This window comes from Ovis aries, chromosome 26 (assembly GCF_016772045.2).
Source record: "Ovis aries strain OAR_USU_Benz2616 breed Rambouillet chromosome 26, ARS-UI_Ramb_v3.0, whole genome shotgun sequence".
Lineage (NCBI taxonomy): Eukaryota > Metazoa > Chordata > Mammalia > Artiodactyla > Bovidae > Ovis > Ovis aries.
The window spans coordinates 32,481,488-32,499,012 of NC_056079.1; the positions used below are offsets into that span (position 1 = coordinate 32,481,488).

Genomic DNA, 17,525 nt, shown 5'->3' on the forward strand with positions numbered 1-17,525 from the left:
GACACTTTCCGCCAGCGCCCCTGCGGGTCTCCGAGCCCCGGCCGTAGCTCCAAGGCGCGCTCCCCGTCACCTCAGCTGTCTGCTGTCGGCAGCCCGGCCGGCTGGCAACTCTTCCGCTGGGAGCGCGGTGGAGAACGGTGTTGGCGCGAATCCCGCGGGCCCGCAAGCTCCGCCCCGCCCCGCCCCTGCTCGCGGGGCAGGCTTCCGCGGGGACATGTCGTGCCCCTCTGAGCGAGGGCAGCAGAGCGCTAGAGGCTGTGAGGCAGCCAGGTGAGTCCGCGGCGGCCGGGCCCCGGGCCCCCGACCCGAGGAGCGGCTGGGAGGCCCTGCGGGATGGAGATGCCAGGGGCGGAGGAGGGCGCGATGCCTGGAGGCAGGGAAGGGGGGCCCCGGGAGGACCAGACCCTGTGGGGCGAGGGGTGGCCTCGGTCCCTGGGATGCGGCCTGGCCCGCTTGGTATCGACGGCTCCCGGAGGCGCCGGGAAGTCACCCGGTTCCACCCGCGCCCCGCTGCTCTCTGCGGGGCCGGAGGCGGGACGGGGAGAGGCGTCCGCGAGCCCTGAGGTCTCAAACCTGGGTCGCAGGAGGCTCGGGGTCCTGGGGAGAGGGGACACGCGAGGTGGTGGAGGTAAATTCGTGCTGGGGGGAAAAAAAGATAAAAAGTGGCGGAAGCCGGGGAGCGGCGGCTCAGAGGGAGGCCGGGTGTTCCCGGTCCAGCTGCACTGAGTGCCGAGATGGTCTCGCCCGCTCCCCTCGCTGGAGCCTGGGTTTCCCTTTTGTGGTCTGTGCAGCGTTGGTTAGTCTTTGCCGAGCGGTGAAGGGGAAACACACAGGTCAGTCTTCCTTAGGGGAAGGAGGTCACTTGCTACCTTTTTCCTCTTTAGACCTGGACCGTGCGAGTGGGTGCGCGCGTGCGCGCAGTGGCCCCAAGCGAGGGTTCGCGTTTTCAGAAATTTGTACCATCGCCCGTGCTTCAGCACCTTGCAAGGATTGATAAGAAGTGACTGTTATCTTAAGTGAATAGTTTTATTTTCAGTATTGTAATTCCCGTAGCCTGAAGCCAAAAAGCAGGTGTTACTAAAAACAGTTGGAGTAAATGTTTTTGGCTTTGACACTAGATTTATATTGGAAATTGGGGTAAAGTGGTTTGGGTTTTTTTTGCAATCAAGGTTTTGACCATGCGTTTCTCATGATTCCAGGTTTGCTTAATTAAAATCATAGTTTTCTGGGAGGATTGGGAGATCAGTGCAAAGCCCATTGGTCTAACTATGAGAAGCATTTTGTTTAAAGCCTCCTTCCCTCCCTTAAAAAAACCAGAAACCAACCAAACAAAGCTATTAATTTATTTTATTTATATTTTAAATTGTATGGCCGCCTTAGTTGTTTTTTTTCTTCAGAAATTCCTCTTAAAAATAACCCTGTTTTTTTTTTGTGTGTGTGTGTCTGTGTGTATGAACAATTACACTGTTAATAGAAGGAAATTTTTTTTCTGAAAGTTTTCTTTTGTCTTTTAGAGAACGAAATGTCATCAGTGGAGTCACAGCAGGAACAGTCGTCCCAGTCAGACCCATCTCCATCACCAAATTCATGTAGTTCCTTTGAGCTCGTAGACATGGATGCTGGCAGTTTGTATGAACCAGTTTCTCCTCATTGGTTTTATTGTAAGATAATAGATTCTAAGGAGACATGGATTCCTTTCAACTCACAGGATTCACAGCAGCTGGAAGAGGCATATAGCTCTGGTAGGGTAAAAATGATGACTTGTAACAAGCGAGGACTTACTGTCATTCCTTTAAAACTGTAATATGATATTATAGTGAGTGCTGTTTCTAGTTATCTCCCATAGCATTTTAATACTGAAGTTCTGCATTATTGTCCAATGAGTTTATAATATTCAAGAATTTGGTCTGTATTTTGAAAACAGTGCCTATTGTAATTTCTGCATAGTTATCCAATAATGTTTCTTATGTTTCAGTTTTTGTTTATAAAGAGTGGTGGGTGGTAGTGTCATATTGCAGAAGAATGAATTCTTTACTTTTTCACTTGTTTTTTCTTATGTTATGAAGTAAGAATGATTCTGGTTAGTACTTTATCATCATGAGGTCATTAATTTACCTTTTGACCCCTTAAGCAAAAAATTCAGGAAAGCTTTCTTATTTACAGTTTTTTTTTTTCTTTTTTTTAAGGGATACTATAATCTCTCCTCAGAAAAAGAGCAAAATAGAATTTGGGTATTATTTTTTTTATGTTTCATTAAAGCCAAGAATGATTTTGATGGTTTAGCCAAGAAGAGAGGGATCATGTGTTTTATAACATTATTTAACATATAACTCAGAGTTGTATTTTGGGAGTGGCAGTTGTATTTTATTTTGCTATACTATGTGCTGCTTTTCCCCTTTCCAATCCTCAATAGGAAAAGATTGTAATACAATTGTTCCCACTGATGGGGGTAGATATGATGTTCATTTGGGGGAGAGGATGCGGTATGCTGTTTACTGGGATGAGCTGGCTTCAGAAGTGAGACGATGTACCTGGTTTTACAAGGGAGACAAAGATAATAAGTATGTTCCATACTCGGAGAGCTTCAGCCAAGTTCTAGAGGTATTCCTTTGACCTCTTTTACTCATTTTCTTCTTGTCTTATTTAATAATCTTTTCTTCCTCTTTGTGACTTATTTTGTGAATTTATAAAGAGAGCTCGGTTCTATCTGCAACACAGTTTATGGCATTTCTTTTTCAAGTCAGTTTCAGGATAAAGTAGTTTTCAGATTTTAAAATATTACAGAAACTGTTTATGTCTTTAAAAATTTTTTCTCTAATGGTGATCATTGTTAGTGTTTAAACTATGACCATAGAATTGTTCATTTTTGCTTTTATTTTTCTAGCTCTGAAACTATTCTGAAATTTGCTTTATATTGGAGTAGGACATTAATATTGTTAAAAGAAATAGATCAAAATGTGAACAATGATTATTTCTAGTCTAGATGATGGAATTAGGACTGATTTTTTTCTTTGTTCTATACTGTTACTTATTGTAGTTTTAAAAGAATTTTAAAATAAATTTGATAAATCAAGAGAAGGAACTTTATGTGTAATATCCTAATTTTGTGGATAATATACATGCATTAATATCATTGAAAGAAATATATCAAAATGTGTATAGCGGTTTTTTCCAGTCTAGATGATAGAAGCAGAATGACTATTTTTTGTTGATTGTTTTTTGTTTTATTCTATACTAGTGTCTGTTGTCATTTAAAGAGAATTAAAATAAATTTGATAAATTGGAGTAAGATATTCTTACTGTAATTGTTTATCTAGCAATATTCTTGAAGAGAGGTTCAATTTTAATAGAAAAGCCATTAGAGAAATCTAATGAAATGTGTCTTGTTTTAAGGAAACTTACATGCTTGCTGTAACTCTGGATGAATGGAAAAAGAAATTGGAGTCTCCCAACAGAGAAATTATTATATTACACAATCCAAAGGTAAAGCAAATTAAGGCCCTTTAATGATAGGATCGGGTTTCCCTGGTGGCTCAGAGGTTAAAGCGTCTGCCTGCAATGCAGGAGGCCTGGGTTCAATCCCTGGGTTGGGAAGATCCCCTGGAGAAGGAAATGGCAACCCACTCCAGTATTCTTGCCTAGAGAATCCCATGGTCGGAGGAGCCTGGTGGGCTACAGGTCGCAAAGAGTTGAGCAACTTCACTTTCACTTTAATGATAGGATTAAGATTAATTGAGTTACTGAAGAGAATGCAATTAATTCTTGGTGGCTTCTTTTTTCTAGCGGTTCTATATAGGATAACCTTTGGAAATTTTTATATTGCATTCACAATTATGAAACTTAAAACCATAACCACTACCATTGTTTGCTCATTCACCTCTTATAAGGAGAGTTTTCATAGGGAAAATTATGTCATTGTAGATTAAGAAGATTACTGACATATTAGGTGGGCATATCTTTCACGTGTAGGATATTGTTGAAAGATATGTATCAACATTTTCTTTTTCCTTTTGTTTTTTAGCTTTATTGAGGTATAGTTGACAAATAAAATAGTGAGATATTTAAAGTATACAACATTAGCCTAATGTATTTTCAGGATTCTCATTTCAAGCTATTGGAGTTACATGGCAAAACTCCAGTTGAGATTTGAGTGTGTATGGCTCAGACAGTAAAGAATCTGCCTGCAATGCAGGAGCCCCAGGTTTGATCCTTGGGTTGGGGAAATTACCCTGGAGAAGGAAATGACAACCCATTCTATTATTCTTGTCTGGTGAATTCTATGGACGGAGGAGGCTTGTGGGCTACAGCTCATGGGATCACAGAGTTGGACACAACTGACTGACTTTCTCTTTCACACTTTATGTTTTGAAAGACCTGTCCCCACTCCTGAGAACTTATTAAGATGTCTTTAATGTAGAATAAATATTGCTCTGATCTTTTTTATTTAAGCTTATGGTGCATTACCAGCCAGTTGCAGGGTCCGATGAATGGGGTTCAGCACCTGCTGAGCAAGGTCGACCTCGAACAGTGAAGAGGGGGGTTGAGAACATCTCTGTTGACATTCACTGTGGTAATGTTAATCATTCATTTTTTTCTTATCTTCTGATATACTTGTTTATGACTTAAACTGTGGCCTTTTTCTATGACATTGATTACCTTGAGGCTTAAAAAGTGGTCTTTAATCCAATGGGCTTATTCTAAGTTACGATTAGTATTACTTGATCTAGTGAGACTCTTAATAGGTATAAAAAAATCTTTTGAAGTTGCTAAGTATATATGGTGGGATGGATAAAATTTGGGCACTACTAATCAGGAAGTCACTAAGTACAAATGAACTGATTTAGTCCTAATTCTAAGAAATGTGATTCTTCCTGCTTGCTTATTTATTCCTGGTAACTTGTGTCCTTGAAGTTTTTCAACCAGGGAAACTATTTTTCAGTAGGACCCTGATGGTTATCCATTGGTCTCTAACTAGGGGCATTTATGGTTGGTTTTGTAATATATTTAACTGGATTATAAAATTCCTTTTAAGTATTCTGTCAATGTAAAATTATCTGAATTTGGTAACTGCCCTGTGGTTATACAAAAGAATATTCTTAGGAAACACAAAATATTAACGGTTTAAAGAGATATGATATGTGAAGTCTGATGATATATGCAGCCTACTCCCAAATGGTTCTAAAAATAAATGTGTGTGAACACACACACATATAATGTTAAAGTATGGAATCTGTGTGAAAAAGAGATTTTTTGTACTATTCTTTCAAGTTTTCTGTAAAAATTGCAGTTATTTCAAAATAAAAAGTTTTAAAATCCTGAAAAATTCTTTTACCGACTTACTGGGTTAGTGCAAACCTAATTGTAGTTTTGGACCATGAATTTTAAATCATTATAGCTAGGCTCAAACATATTTTTATTAATCAAAATAGGAACCATTACAATCAACACATTTTTGCCAACAATAAATGTTTTATTCCTGTAGCATAAAAATCCGTGCTTCCAGATTTGACAAACTTTGGAAAGCATTTTTTTTGCCTCATTCTGGTTGTGAAAGTTTTCCCTGCAAAATGTTGTCAAGATGCTTGAAGAAGTAGTAGTCAGTTGGCAAGAGGTCCGGTGAATATGGCAGATGAAACAAAACTGTGTAGCCCAATTCGTTCAACTTTTGAAGTGTTGTTTGTGCAACGTGGGGTTGGGTGTTGTCGTGCAGAAGAATTGGGCCCTTTCTGTTGACCAATGCTGGCTTTAGGCATTGCTGTTCTCAGTGCATCTCATTGATTTGCTGAGCATACTTCTCAGATGTAATGGTTTCGCAGGGATTCAGAAAGCTGTAGTGGATCAGATTGGCAGCAAACCGCCAAACAGTGACCTTGACTTTTTTTTGGTGTACCTTTAGCTTTGGGAAACGCTTTGGAGCTTCTTGGTTCAGCCACTGAGCTGGCTGTCACCAGTTGTTGTATAAAATCTACTTTTTGTCCCATGTCACAATCTGATCAAGAAATGATTCATTGTTGTTGCACAGAATAAGAGAAGATGACACTTCAATGACAAGTTTTTAAATTTTCGGTCAGCTCATGAGGCACCCACTAAGCGAGCTTTTCCACCTTTCTAATTTGCATCAAATGCTGAACAACTGTAGAAGGTCGATGTTGAGTTCTTCTGCAACTTCTTGTTAGTTTTAAGAGGGTCAGCTTTGATGATGGCTCTCAGTTGGTCATTATCAACTTCCAATGGCTGGCCACTATGCTCCTCATCTTCAAGGCTCTCATCTCCTTTGCAAAACTTCTTCAACCACTGCTGTGCTGTACGTTCATTAGTAGTTCCTAGGCCAAATGTACTGTTGTTGTTTCAAGTTATCTCTGCTGTTTTACAACCCATTTTGACCTTATTTAAGAAAATCCCTCAAATTTGCTTTTTGTCTAACATCATTTTCATAGTCTAAAATAAATACAAAATAAACAGCAAGTAATAACACTTAGCAAAGAAACAAGGTGAGAAATGTGTATTAAAACACATTTAGATGTTAGATCTATATGTTAGATCTATAACATAATCACATTCATTAACAATGTTTTCCAATATCAAACGGCAAAGTTCAACAATGCAAAAACCGCAATTACTTTTGCACCAACCAAATATTTTTAAGATAAATTAGAAACACTTTTGAGATAAATTAGAAACAAAGTAAAATTGCAATATTTTTACTGAGTAGTGAAATATAGGAAAATTTGTGTCTTTAAAAAAAAATCTGCTCATATTTTAACTTGCCCATTTCTATTACCTGCTTATTGTGAATGTTTGATTTTAGAATACATGACTAGTTATACTGAATAACTTTTCTTTATAATTTCACTTGTAGGGGAACCTTTACAAATAGATCACTTGGTTTTTGTAGTCCATGGGATCGGACCTGCTTGTGATCTCCGCTTTCGAAGCATTGTACAGTGTGGTAGGTTTGCAAAGCGTGTCAGGTTAGATCATGTAAAGGGACTGTTAGTGCTCCTCTGAGCTGAGATAGTGTTGTCTTAGGCTGTCCTCTTAGCTGCGTAATAAGATTTGGAGAGCTGAAGACAGGTGGCAAGGTAGTAAAGCCTCCCAGCTTAGACCTGAAGTGCTAGTAACTTCCTTAGGCTAATAGGTTTATACTCTTAACTAATAGTTCTTGAGTGAATAAGCCTTCAAGTCTGATAAAATTGTTTTATGATGTGATTGTCCTGTTTGTAACTATTCCAAATTTAAAGGGAACCATAAATATATGACCATAAAGATAATCTAGTTTAAATGAACAACTGAAACTTACATTTTTTAAACTTACATTGTGATAAACCTCATGATACTCTAATTAGAATATTTAGGTCATTAACTTGATTTTGAAAGGTAGTATTCATAGTCTAATTATCCCAATTTGGGAGTCTTATCCTAATGACTAATGCTTCTAAGCATAAACTTTCTAGAAGGTTAAAGATCAGTGTAATATGAATTCTAAACATCAGTGGTTTTTCTGAAATATTGGATAATGAATGATTGTTTGAGTGCAAGGCCAACTGACATAGTCAGGTGATTCTTTTAAAAAATTGAAACAGTTTGTCTGACACAGAAGTTTTGAAGTTTGTGTGTGTGTGTGTGTTTTTTAATGAAAATGTTTTATATAGTAAAAGCAGTCCTATATGAAAGGAAAGTGTTTTCCCATATGCACTATTAATTTTTCTTTAATATCACTCTAGTTTTGACTCCAGTCAGTAGGTGCTCTAAGCAAATGTAGATGAGTGTGGTATAATCATATGATCTGTTGCATCCTAATTCTGTGAGTTGATTGCTTCACTGTTAATGCATTAGTTAATTTTCTTTTCTAGTTAATGATTTTCGCAGTGTTTCTTTGAACCTGCTACAGACGCATTTTAAGAAAGCCCAAGAAAATCAGCAGATTGGGAGGGTAGAATTTCTCCCAGTCAACTGGCACAGTCCCTTGCATTCCACTGGTGTAGATGTGTGAGTAATACTTTACACCTTTGAGTTGTTACCTGTGATTGTAATGTTTTCTGATCATTAATATGCTTAGGAACATCTCTGCTGTTAGCTGAGAGTGTATATAAAATTCTGTTCAACAAAAAACTTTTTGTACTTCTGTGTCATTTTCTTAGAGTTACATTATTAAGTGCTGAACAATCCCTTTGTTTAACCAGCTTGGGTCAGGAGTAGGGAATGGTGTGTATCTTCTTCCAGTATGTTTTAGTGGCTCATTAGTGTTTACTATCGCAGCTTTACTATTTCTTTAGCATAAAGGAGGTTATGGAATTTATTTAAGTTTTCTGCTTAAAACATCTTTCCTTTTTTCAGAGATCTGCAGCGAATAACCCTGCCTAGCATTAACCGCCTCAGGCACTTTACCAACGACACGATTCTGGATGTCTTCTTCTACAACAGCCCCACCTACTGTCAGACTATCGTGGACACAGTCGCTTCTGAAATGAACCGAATTTATATACTTTTTCTGCAGAGGAACCCTGATTTCAAAGGGAGTGTATCCATTGCTGGTCATAGTTTAGGTAATGAATTCTCTATGACTGGAGAGGACTATCACATTTTATGGATACCTTTTAAGTATTTTTTGAAGTACAGTGTCTTTTATCAGTGTCAGATTCAGAGGTGTAGAACTGGTCTGTGATGAAATATTAGGAAGGGATTGGAAGGGTAATGGTGGATTGGAAAGAAAGACTCCCTACTTAGTAGATTTTGCTTATTCCTTTTTTGTGTAAAAGGTAGCTGTTCAGTGCTAATGCTTCAAAATTGTCCCCTCTTCTTCTGTTTTACTTACAGGTTCGCTTATATTGTTTGATATCCTAACAAATCAGAAAGATTCTTTGGGAGATACTGACAGTAAAAAGGTAATTTAGATGTTCAGATAGGTTTTCTTGTACTATTTCTTAGTAGGGATTTTTAGATTTTAGACTTTTTTTCCCCACTTAGTCTCATACCATAATATTAAATTTACATATATTTTAATTTTAACAGATTTGTAATTATCTCTGTTATTCTTGGATAATAGAAGCAAGATAGTAATATGCTTCTGTAAACATTTGCCACATTCTAAAATAATTATGGTTATCTTATTTTCATTATAAATATACACTGCACTACTGATCTGTTATTAGAGTTATAGAATCATTGAATTGAAATGGAATTTGCATCTGAGGAAATGAAGAATTAATTGAATGCAAATTGATATAGTTTATAGAAATTCTGCTTGAAAGCTGTCCTTAAACACTACTAAGAGCTCAGGGAAAGTTTTGTTAATGATGATGAAGACTACTTTAATAGTCATTGATTCACTGATTCATTTATTTAAAAACATAACGTTTCAATCGACTGCAAAAACTTAAAGATCAATCACATTTTAGTTTATATTTTGTATACGTTTCGATTCAGTCAAAGTTAAGATACTGTGTGGCTATCTTACATAGCGCTTTTATTTATTGCAGAGTAGTAGTAATAAAAAAATCTAAATGAATTTAGACAATATAAGTTTTACAATTTAATTTTTAGGATTTGCCAAGTATTTTCATGGATCAAGGAGATACACCAACACTGGAGGAAGAGTTGAAGAAACTCCAACTGTCTGAATTCTTTAGCATCTTTGAGAAGGAGAAAATAGATAAGGAAGCTCTGGTAAAAATAATCTTTTAAAACTGTACACTGTTCCATTTTCGGTATTTTTATTGCTTATTTTCATCATACTGCTGGCTAAGTGCCTGCCCTTTAGAAGCATTTTAGTCATACATAGTTTATCATTAGTAATGCTCTTTAACATTATTTGTTTTTTTTTTTTTTCATCATATAAAGTGATCTTTTTTTTTGTGGGAGTTCAAAGTTCAGAGGAGCCACGTTGATAATAGGAATAGAGCAAAGACTAAAACCCAGCACAGCTCTGAAAACATGAGAGCAGGTGTAAAGGCCACTGACTTTTCCAGCTTTTATTTTCTGTTATACTTTCCAGAGCTCTACTTGTGGGTATTTGCTTATTTTTTTGCCGCCTCAGGTGTGCCTTTTCTTTTTTTTTTAAGGTTTGTGATACATTTGTTCATTTAACAGGTATTTACTAAATACCTACTATGATCAGGCAGCTGTACCAAGTATGAGGTAGAGTGCTGATAAGGCAGATATTGTTCAAACTTCATGGTGCTTATAGCTTAGTGGAAAAGACAGATAGCCAAACACGTAATTAATTACAACTGTGCTAAGTTCTGAGTAGGGAAAGTACACAGTGGTTTAGGAGTGTGCCACAGGATGAGCTGATGTAGTCTGGGGGCCTAAGGAAGACTTCCCTCATCAGGGAGCAGCCCTTTAGCTGACATCTGGATTGTTGGTGTGTTTTCTGCTCTGTGTTTGCTTTATGTTCTCACTACTCACATGCATGAATAGGAACATAACCTTTCTCAGGAATGGAACATCTGAGGAGCGTGGAAACCGTGGAGGGTTTTTCTGTCATGAAGTTAGATACTCACTTCTGTAGGCTTTTTTTTAACAATAGTATCTATATTACTACAGCATTGATAACTCCAATATTGATATTTTATATTCCTTTTTTAAGCTCCTTTATTAAGAGAGAAAGTTATTAGTGATGCTTTACCACTGGGGACTCCTAGTCATGTAAAGCCAAGAACAACAGAGTGCTTAGGCCTATTCCTCTCAGAGAACGGGACATTTAATTGATTTTATTTTGCCTAGAAATAAAAACAGTGTTTGATTTTTTATGCTTAGGCTTTATGTACAGACAAAGACCTTCAGGAAATGGGAATTCCTTTAGGACCAAGAAAGAAGATACTAAACTACTTTAGGACCAGAAAAAATTCAATGGTATGTGCTTAATATAGCTTATGGGATTAAACAGTGTTCTGACTTCCTTGTACCCTTGTGCTTTTTGAGATGTATAGGGAGCTAAGCAGTTGTAAAAATTTACCTTTGGCTCTCTTTGTTAGAAACTAAATACATTTTGTTTATTAATATCTTTAAAAATATTATCAGTGTCAGAAGTCTAATCTCCCCTGGACTTCTACCATTCAGTTGTTTCCCTTTTTTGGTTTGCTTTATAACTATTGAAATATATTGCACATCACATACCATAAAATTCACCCTTTTAAAATACACAATTCAGTGGGTCTTGGCATATTCAGAGTTGAATAACATCACCACTATCGAATTCCAGAACATTTCCATCACTGTAAAAAGAAACATCATATTCAATAGCAGTCACTCCCCATTCCTCCCTTCTGTGAACTACTGATCTATTTTCTGTCTCTGGATTTTCTTATTCTGAATATTGCTTACAAATGGAGTTATATGATATGTGGCCTTTTGTGACTGGCTTCTTTCACTTAGCATAATGTATTCAAGGTATAACCATGTTGTAACAGTACTTGTGCACTGAGTATTTTTGCCACTGAATTCCCTTCCACAGCCTAGATGATTATTGTTCAGCCGTTTAGCAGGTTGTTTGGTTCTGGTTTAAGGCTGATAGAGACATGCTGTCTACTTTGATTAGAAAGGCATAGGACTACACTGAACTCCTCAGCAGCCCCCAGCGCCCCACAGTGCTCTGCTGCCGTTTTCTCTCACAATGGTTGCCCAAAGTTTCAGTTACTACCCAGATGGCTTTGTACAGCTTTCATCATTTTAGAGCATGTAGGGATATCAATTCATAATTTAAGGCAGCTTTGGTTTTCATTAGCTTTATTTTGTTTTCTGAGAGATTCTTCTTAAAATTGTTGACTGTCGTTTCAAAACCTTGCCAAGCTGGTAGAAAACTGTATAATCCTTTGGATATTTTTTACTACTTAGCAGCTCCACAGAACTATCGTTTATTCTTTAGGGTGTTAATAGACCGACCCCGCAATCACCTGCAGGGGCAAATATGTCTAATATCCCCAAAGAGTCGGAGTTCTACAGTAGCACTAATGGTCTGGATGTCGGCATTGGGCAGGTAAACAGTACTCATTCTCTTTGGTCGTTTTATTGTTTGCCATTGGTATTGTAGAAACAAATGTAACTTTTATTATCAATAAGAGATGCTTTTATTTCCTTCATCCAGGTGCCTGTAAAATACCCCCGGCTTATCTATAAACCAGAAATATTCTTTGCTTTTGGATCTCCCATTGGAATGTTCCTTACTGTCCGGGGGCTAAAAAGAATTGACCCCAACTACAGATTTCCAACATGCAAAGGTTTCTTCAATATTTATCACCCTGTAAGCATTGGACAGCTCTTGTGATTTTACCTGAATGTTAGGGCTTATTGGTAAAGAGCATATGATAGTCTATTGTGTTGATTTACTTTTTTCTATACTATTTTGTACTAATGAGAAAATTTATAATATGAATCTGGAAGTGAAGGGGGCAGAACAAGTACTTTAAAAATAAATGAGCTTATAATTATTTTTATTCCTGAGACCATCATTATGATCAGCAGAGGTATGTGTAACTATTGTTTTCTGCATGTAGTTTGATCCTGTGGCCTACAGGATTGAACCAATGGTGGTCCCTGGAGTGGAATTTGAGCCAATGCTGATCCCACATCATAAAGGCAGGAAGCGGATGCACTTAGGTATGTCTTGAGTCCAGAACCTGATGATTGTAGACCTTCTGGTCAGTGCAGGCTGACTGGACCTCATTCACTTTGCTTAGCTATGTTGAGCCCTTTTACAGCTCTGTAAACCATGTAGTTTTCTTTTTCACATGTGTTTCAGAACTGAGAGAGGGCTTGACCAGGATGAGCATGGACCTTAAGAATAACTTGCTAGGTTCACTGCGGATGGCCTGGAAGTCTTTCACCAGAGCTCCATACCCTGCCTTACAAGCTTCAGAAACTGCGGAAGAAACAGAAGCAGAACCTGAGTCAAATTCGGAGAAGCCTAGTGGTCAGTGACACTGTACACAGTGATTACCTGCACCAGGCCAGATAACAGGGACTCCCTGAAGTCTGGTTCTTAGTCTACCAGGGTCTTCTTAACTTTCCCCTTGTTGAGAACCAACACTAGGCTATGAGTCCTACTGGGCCTTCAGCTCTGCTGGTTTCTTTCTGTCATCAAATAGCCACAAATTGTGGAAACAATTATTTGTGAGGGAAAGTGTTAAAGAGAAGCTGAGCATCTAGTAACTAGGCTTTAAACCATTCCCCACTGGGCACTGTGGCGGTGATGCTAAGCCGCCTACACTGTGAAGAACCTTGCTTTTACCAGGGAATGTTTGTGTGTTCATGAGTCAGTTTTATTTTCCTGGCTGGGGACTAGCTGGGACACTTCTTTTGATTGCACAGTTAATACTGCATTCTTTTGCTTTTTAACTGCAAAAGGAGTTTCTTTTCAACTGCCAAAGGCGATCTAACCCTGCTTGCATTTAGTTTGTAAACCAAAGGTAAATGGAATTAGCTGTCAAAGGTATAGGAAAGAAAGGGGATTGGATAAAATCAATGTGGCTTGAAAACAAGCTTTAAGGGCATTGAGAGGAAAGAGCTTTCTGAACAGAGTAGCTCCTCCTCTGCTGAGGCTGGAGTGTGAGGAGAGATAAGGACAGCCTTGGAGGGCTGGAAGCTTTTATATTCTGACCAAGGTTCCTTCACTTCCAGATGTTAACACAGAAGAGAACCCTGTGCCAGTGAAAGAGGAAGCCCCTCCCATCCATGTGGGAATGCTGAATGGAGGCCAGCGCATTGACTATGTGCTACAGGAGAAGCCCATTGAAAGTTTTAATGAATATTTATTTGCTTTACAAAGCCATCTGTGCTACTGGTTAGTGTTTGTTTTTGTTTTGTTTTGTTTTGTTTTTTGTCTTCAGTTCAGTCACTCAGTCGTGTCAGACTCTTTGTGACCCCATGGACTGCAGCACGCCAGGCCTTCCTGTCCATTACCAACTGTCGTAGCCTACTCAAACTCATGTCCATCATGTCAGTGATGGCATCCAACCATCTCATCCTCTGTCATCTCCTTCTCCTCCCACTTTCAATCTTTCCCAGCATCAGGGTTTTTTCCAATGAGTCAGTTCTTCCCATCAGGTGGCCAAAGTATTGGAGCTTCAGCTTCAACATCAGTCCTTCCAATGAATATTCAAGATTGATTTCCTTTAGGATGGACTGATTGAATCTCCTTGCACTCCAAGGGACTCTCAAGAGTCTTTTCCAACACCACAGTTTAAAAGCATCAATTCTTTGGTGTTCAGCCTTCTTTGTTTATTAAACCTTCAGTGCTCAGCCTTAATTATTTATTAGGACCAAATATTTATTATTTGTATTTATTTTAAACAACATTTATCATTATTACTTTTTTAATGACAGCCATTCTGAAGGGGGTAAGGGGATATTTCACTGTGGTTTTGAATTTCCATGAGGATTAGCAATGTTGAGCACCCTTTCACGTGCCCGTTATCCATTTGTCTTCCTTGGTTGGAACATCAAATGACATGATTGTGCTATTTTGTGTTAATAATTATAAACAAGCCATCATTCTAATCCCAAATGAGCACTGCCTTGTCCTGCTTTTTCTACATCTATCAAATACCTGTGATACAATGAGGGCTTACTTCACTGAGCATAATATTCTTTAGGTCCATCCATGATGCTGCAAATGGCAGAATTCTGTTTTTTTTATGGCTGTGTGTTACTCCATTGTAAATATGTACCACATCTTCTTTATTTGTCTGTTGATGGATGCTTAGGTTGCTTCCATATCCTGGTTATTGTGACTAGTGTGGCTGTGAACACTGGGGTGCATATATCTTTTCAGGTTAGTGTTTCCATTTTTTCTGGGTATATGCCAAGGAGTGGAGCTGCTGAGTCGTGTGGTAGCTCTGTTTTCATCTTTTTGAGGAGCATCTATACTGTGTTCTACAGTGACTGCCCCAGTTTACCCTCCCACCAGCAGCAGATAAGAGTTCCATTTCCACATCCTTGCCAACATTTATTATTTATGTTCTTTTTGATGACAGCCATTCTGACAGGTGTGAGGTAATGTTTCATTTTGGTTTTGAATTGAATTTCCCTGAGGAATAGTGTTCCTTGGAAGGAATGATGCTAAAGCTGAAACTCCAGTACTTTGGCCACCTCATGCAAAGAATTGACTCATTGGAAAAGACTCTGATGCTGGGAGGGATTGAGGGCAGGAGGAGAAGGGGATGACAGAGGATGAGATGGCTGGATGGCATCACCGACTCGAGGGACATGAGTTTGAGTGAACTCTGGGAGTTGGTGATGGACAGGGAGGCGTGGCGACAGCGACTGAACTGAACTGAACTGAGGAATAGTGATATTGACCACCTTTTCATGTGCCCAAGTATCCATTTGTATGTCTTCCTTGGAAAAATGCCTCTTCAGTCTTGTGCATATTTTTTGATTGGGTTAATTGGAGACTTTTTTGATATTGAGCTTTATGAGATATTTATATATTTTGAATATTAACCCCTTATTGCTCATATCATTTACAGATATTTTCTCCCCTTCAGTAGCTTTTGGTTTCATCTTGTCTATGGTTTCCTTTGCTGGCAAAGAGCTTTTACGGATTAATTAGGTTCCATTTGCTTATTTTTGTTTTAAAAGATAGACCCAAAATATTTTGCTATGATTTATATCAAAGAGTGTTCTGCCCATGTTCTCTTTTAGGAGGTTTGTGGTTTCCACTCTTATATTTAGATGTTTAATCCATTATGAGTTTATTTTTGTATATGGTGTGCAGAGATTTTATGTCATTCTTTTACATGTTGCTGTCCAGTTTTCCCAGCATCACTTATCAAAGAAATTGTCTTTTCTCCATTGTATATTCTTGCCTCCTTTGTTGTAGATTAGTTGACTGTGGATGTGTGGATTTATTTCTGGGCTCTATTCTGTTCCATTGTTCTGTGTGTCTGTTGTTGTGCCAGTACTAATATATTTCGATAACTGTAGCTTTGTAGTGTAGTGCGAAGTCTGGGAGGATAGCTTTGACAATATAGGGCCTTTTGTGATTCTGTATAAATTTTAGATTCATTTGTGCTAGTTCTGTGCAAAATGTCACGGGTATTTCAGTAGGGATAACATTAAGTCTGTAGGTTGCTTTGGGTAGTATGGCCATTTTAATAATATTAATTCTTCTGATCCAAGAGCACAAAATATCTTTTCACTTATTTATATCATCTTTAGTTTCCTTTCTCAGCTTTTTATAGTTCTCAGAGTATAGGCTTTCGTTTCCTTGGTTAAGTTTATTCCTAGGGCATTTTATTCTTTTTGATGTAATTTTAAATGAGATTTTTTTTTTTTTACTTTTTGGTAGTTCATTAATATTGTATAGAAAAGGATTAGATTTCTGTATATTAATCTTGTATCCTGCAAGTTTACTGAATTCATTTGTTCTAATAGCTTTTTGGTGGAGGCTTTAGGGTTTGTATATTAAAGTATAACGTATCTGTAAATAGTGACAGTTTTACTTCCTCCCTTCCAACATGGGTGCTTTTTCTTCCTTCCTCTCTTCCCTTCCTCTGATTGTTGTGGCTTGGACTTCCAGTACTATTTATGTTATATCAAAGAAGCAAAAGTGGACATCTTTGTCTTGTTTCTGAATTTGGAGGAAAGGCTTTCAGCTTTCCATTGTTGTGTATGATGATAGCTGTGGGTTTGTCATAAGCAGTCTTTATTATGTTAAGGTATGTTCTCTTTATACCAACTTGGAGAATTTTTGTCAATGTATATTTAATTTTATTAAATGCTATTTCTGTATCTATTAAGATGATCATGTGATTTTTGTCCTTCCTTTTGTTGGTATGTCACACTGATTGAACTGTGAATATTGAAGCATCTTTGTGTCCTTGGGATAAACCCCACTTGATCATTGTGTATGATCTTTTATTTATTTTTTTTGGATTGTTATAATATTTTGTTGAGGAATTTTGCATCTATATTCATCAAAGACATTGGCCTGTAGTTTTCCTATTTTGTAGTGTATTGGTGTGATTTGGGTAACAGGATAATGATGGCCTCACAGAATGCATTTGGGAGAGTTTCTTCCTCTTCAGTTTTTTGGAATAATTTATAAAGGATGAGTGTTAAATCTTCTTTGTAGTTTGCTAGAATCCCCTGGGAAGCTGGTCCTGGGCTTTTGTTTCCTGGGAGTTTTGTGTTTTTTAATATGTAATTTTCACTTACTATTTTTGGCTGTGCTGGGTCTCTTGCTGCGCAGGCTTTTCTCTGGTTGCAGTGTGTGGGCTTCTCATTGTGGTGGCTTCTCTTGTTGCGAAGCATGGGCTCTAGGCCGCGCGGGTTTCAGCAGTTGAGGACCCTGGGCTCTAGGGCACAAGCTCAGTAGTTGTGAGGCAGAGGCTCAGTTGCTCCACGGCATGTGGGATCCTCCTGAACCAGCGGTCAAACCTGTGTCTCCTGCATTGGCAGGCAGATTCTTCACCCCTGAGCCACCAGGGAAGCCTCCTGTGAGTTTTTTATATGACAAATACAATTTCTCTACTAGTGTTTGGTTTGTTCAGATGGTCTGTTTCTTATTGATTTCAGTCTGCCAA

The 17,525-nt window shown here is 38.2% G+C and overlaps 1 protein-coding gene across 2 annotated transcripts in view; it reads left to right on the forward strand.

Annotated features, from left to right (window-relative positions):
* Nucleotides 1-17,525, forward strand: part of DDHD2 (DDHD domain containing 2) — a 26,915-nt gene continuing 9,390 nt past the window's right edge. The window contains exons 1-16 of one of the 2 annotated variants that reach the window (XM_004021779.6): nucleotides 1-270; nucleotides 1,515-1,742; nucleotides 2,414-2,601; nucleotides 3,394-3,483; nucleotides 4,450-4,570; nucleotides 6,860-6,949; nucleotides 7,854-7,989; nucleotides 8,338-8,546; nucleotides 8,818-8,885; nucleotides 9,544-9,666; nucleotides 10,759-10,854; nucleotides 11,867-11,977; nucleotides 12,086-12,241; nucleotides 12,495-12,597; nucleotides 12,740-12,910; nucleotides 13,618-13,780. In XM_004021779.6, the coding sequence (XP_004021828.1) occupies nucleotides 1,523-1,742; nucleotides 2,414-2,601; nucleotides 3,394-3,483; nucleotides 4,450-4,570; nucleotides 6,860-6,949; nucleotides 7,854-7,989; nucleotides 8,338-8,546; nucleotides 8,818-8,885; nucleotides 9,544-9,666; nucleotides 10,759-10,854; nucleotides 11,867-11,977; nucleotides 12,086-12,241; nucleotides 12,495-12,597; nucleotides 12,740-12,910; nucleotides 13,618-13,780 (2,045 nt within the window). In that variant the 5' untranslated portion in view covers nucleotides 1-270; nucleotides 1,515-1,522. The remainder of the gene's footprint in view (nucleotides 271-1,514; nucleotides 1,743-2,413; nucleotides 2,602-3,393; nucleotides 3,484-4,449; nucleotides 4,571-6,859; nucleotides 6,950-7,853; nucleotides 7,990-8,337; nucleotides 8,547-8,817; nucleotides 8,886-9,543; nucleotides 9,667-10,758; nucleotides 10,855-11,866; nucleotides 11,978-12,085; nucleotides 12,242-12,494; nucleotides 12,598-12,739; nucleotides 12,911-13,617; nucleotides 13,781-17,525) is intronic. The other variant, XM_042241421.2, reaches the window with a different exon arrangement.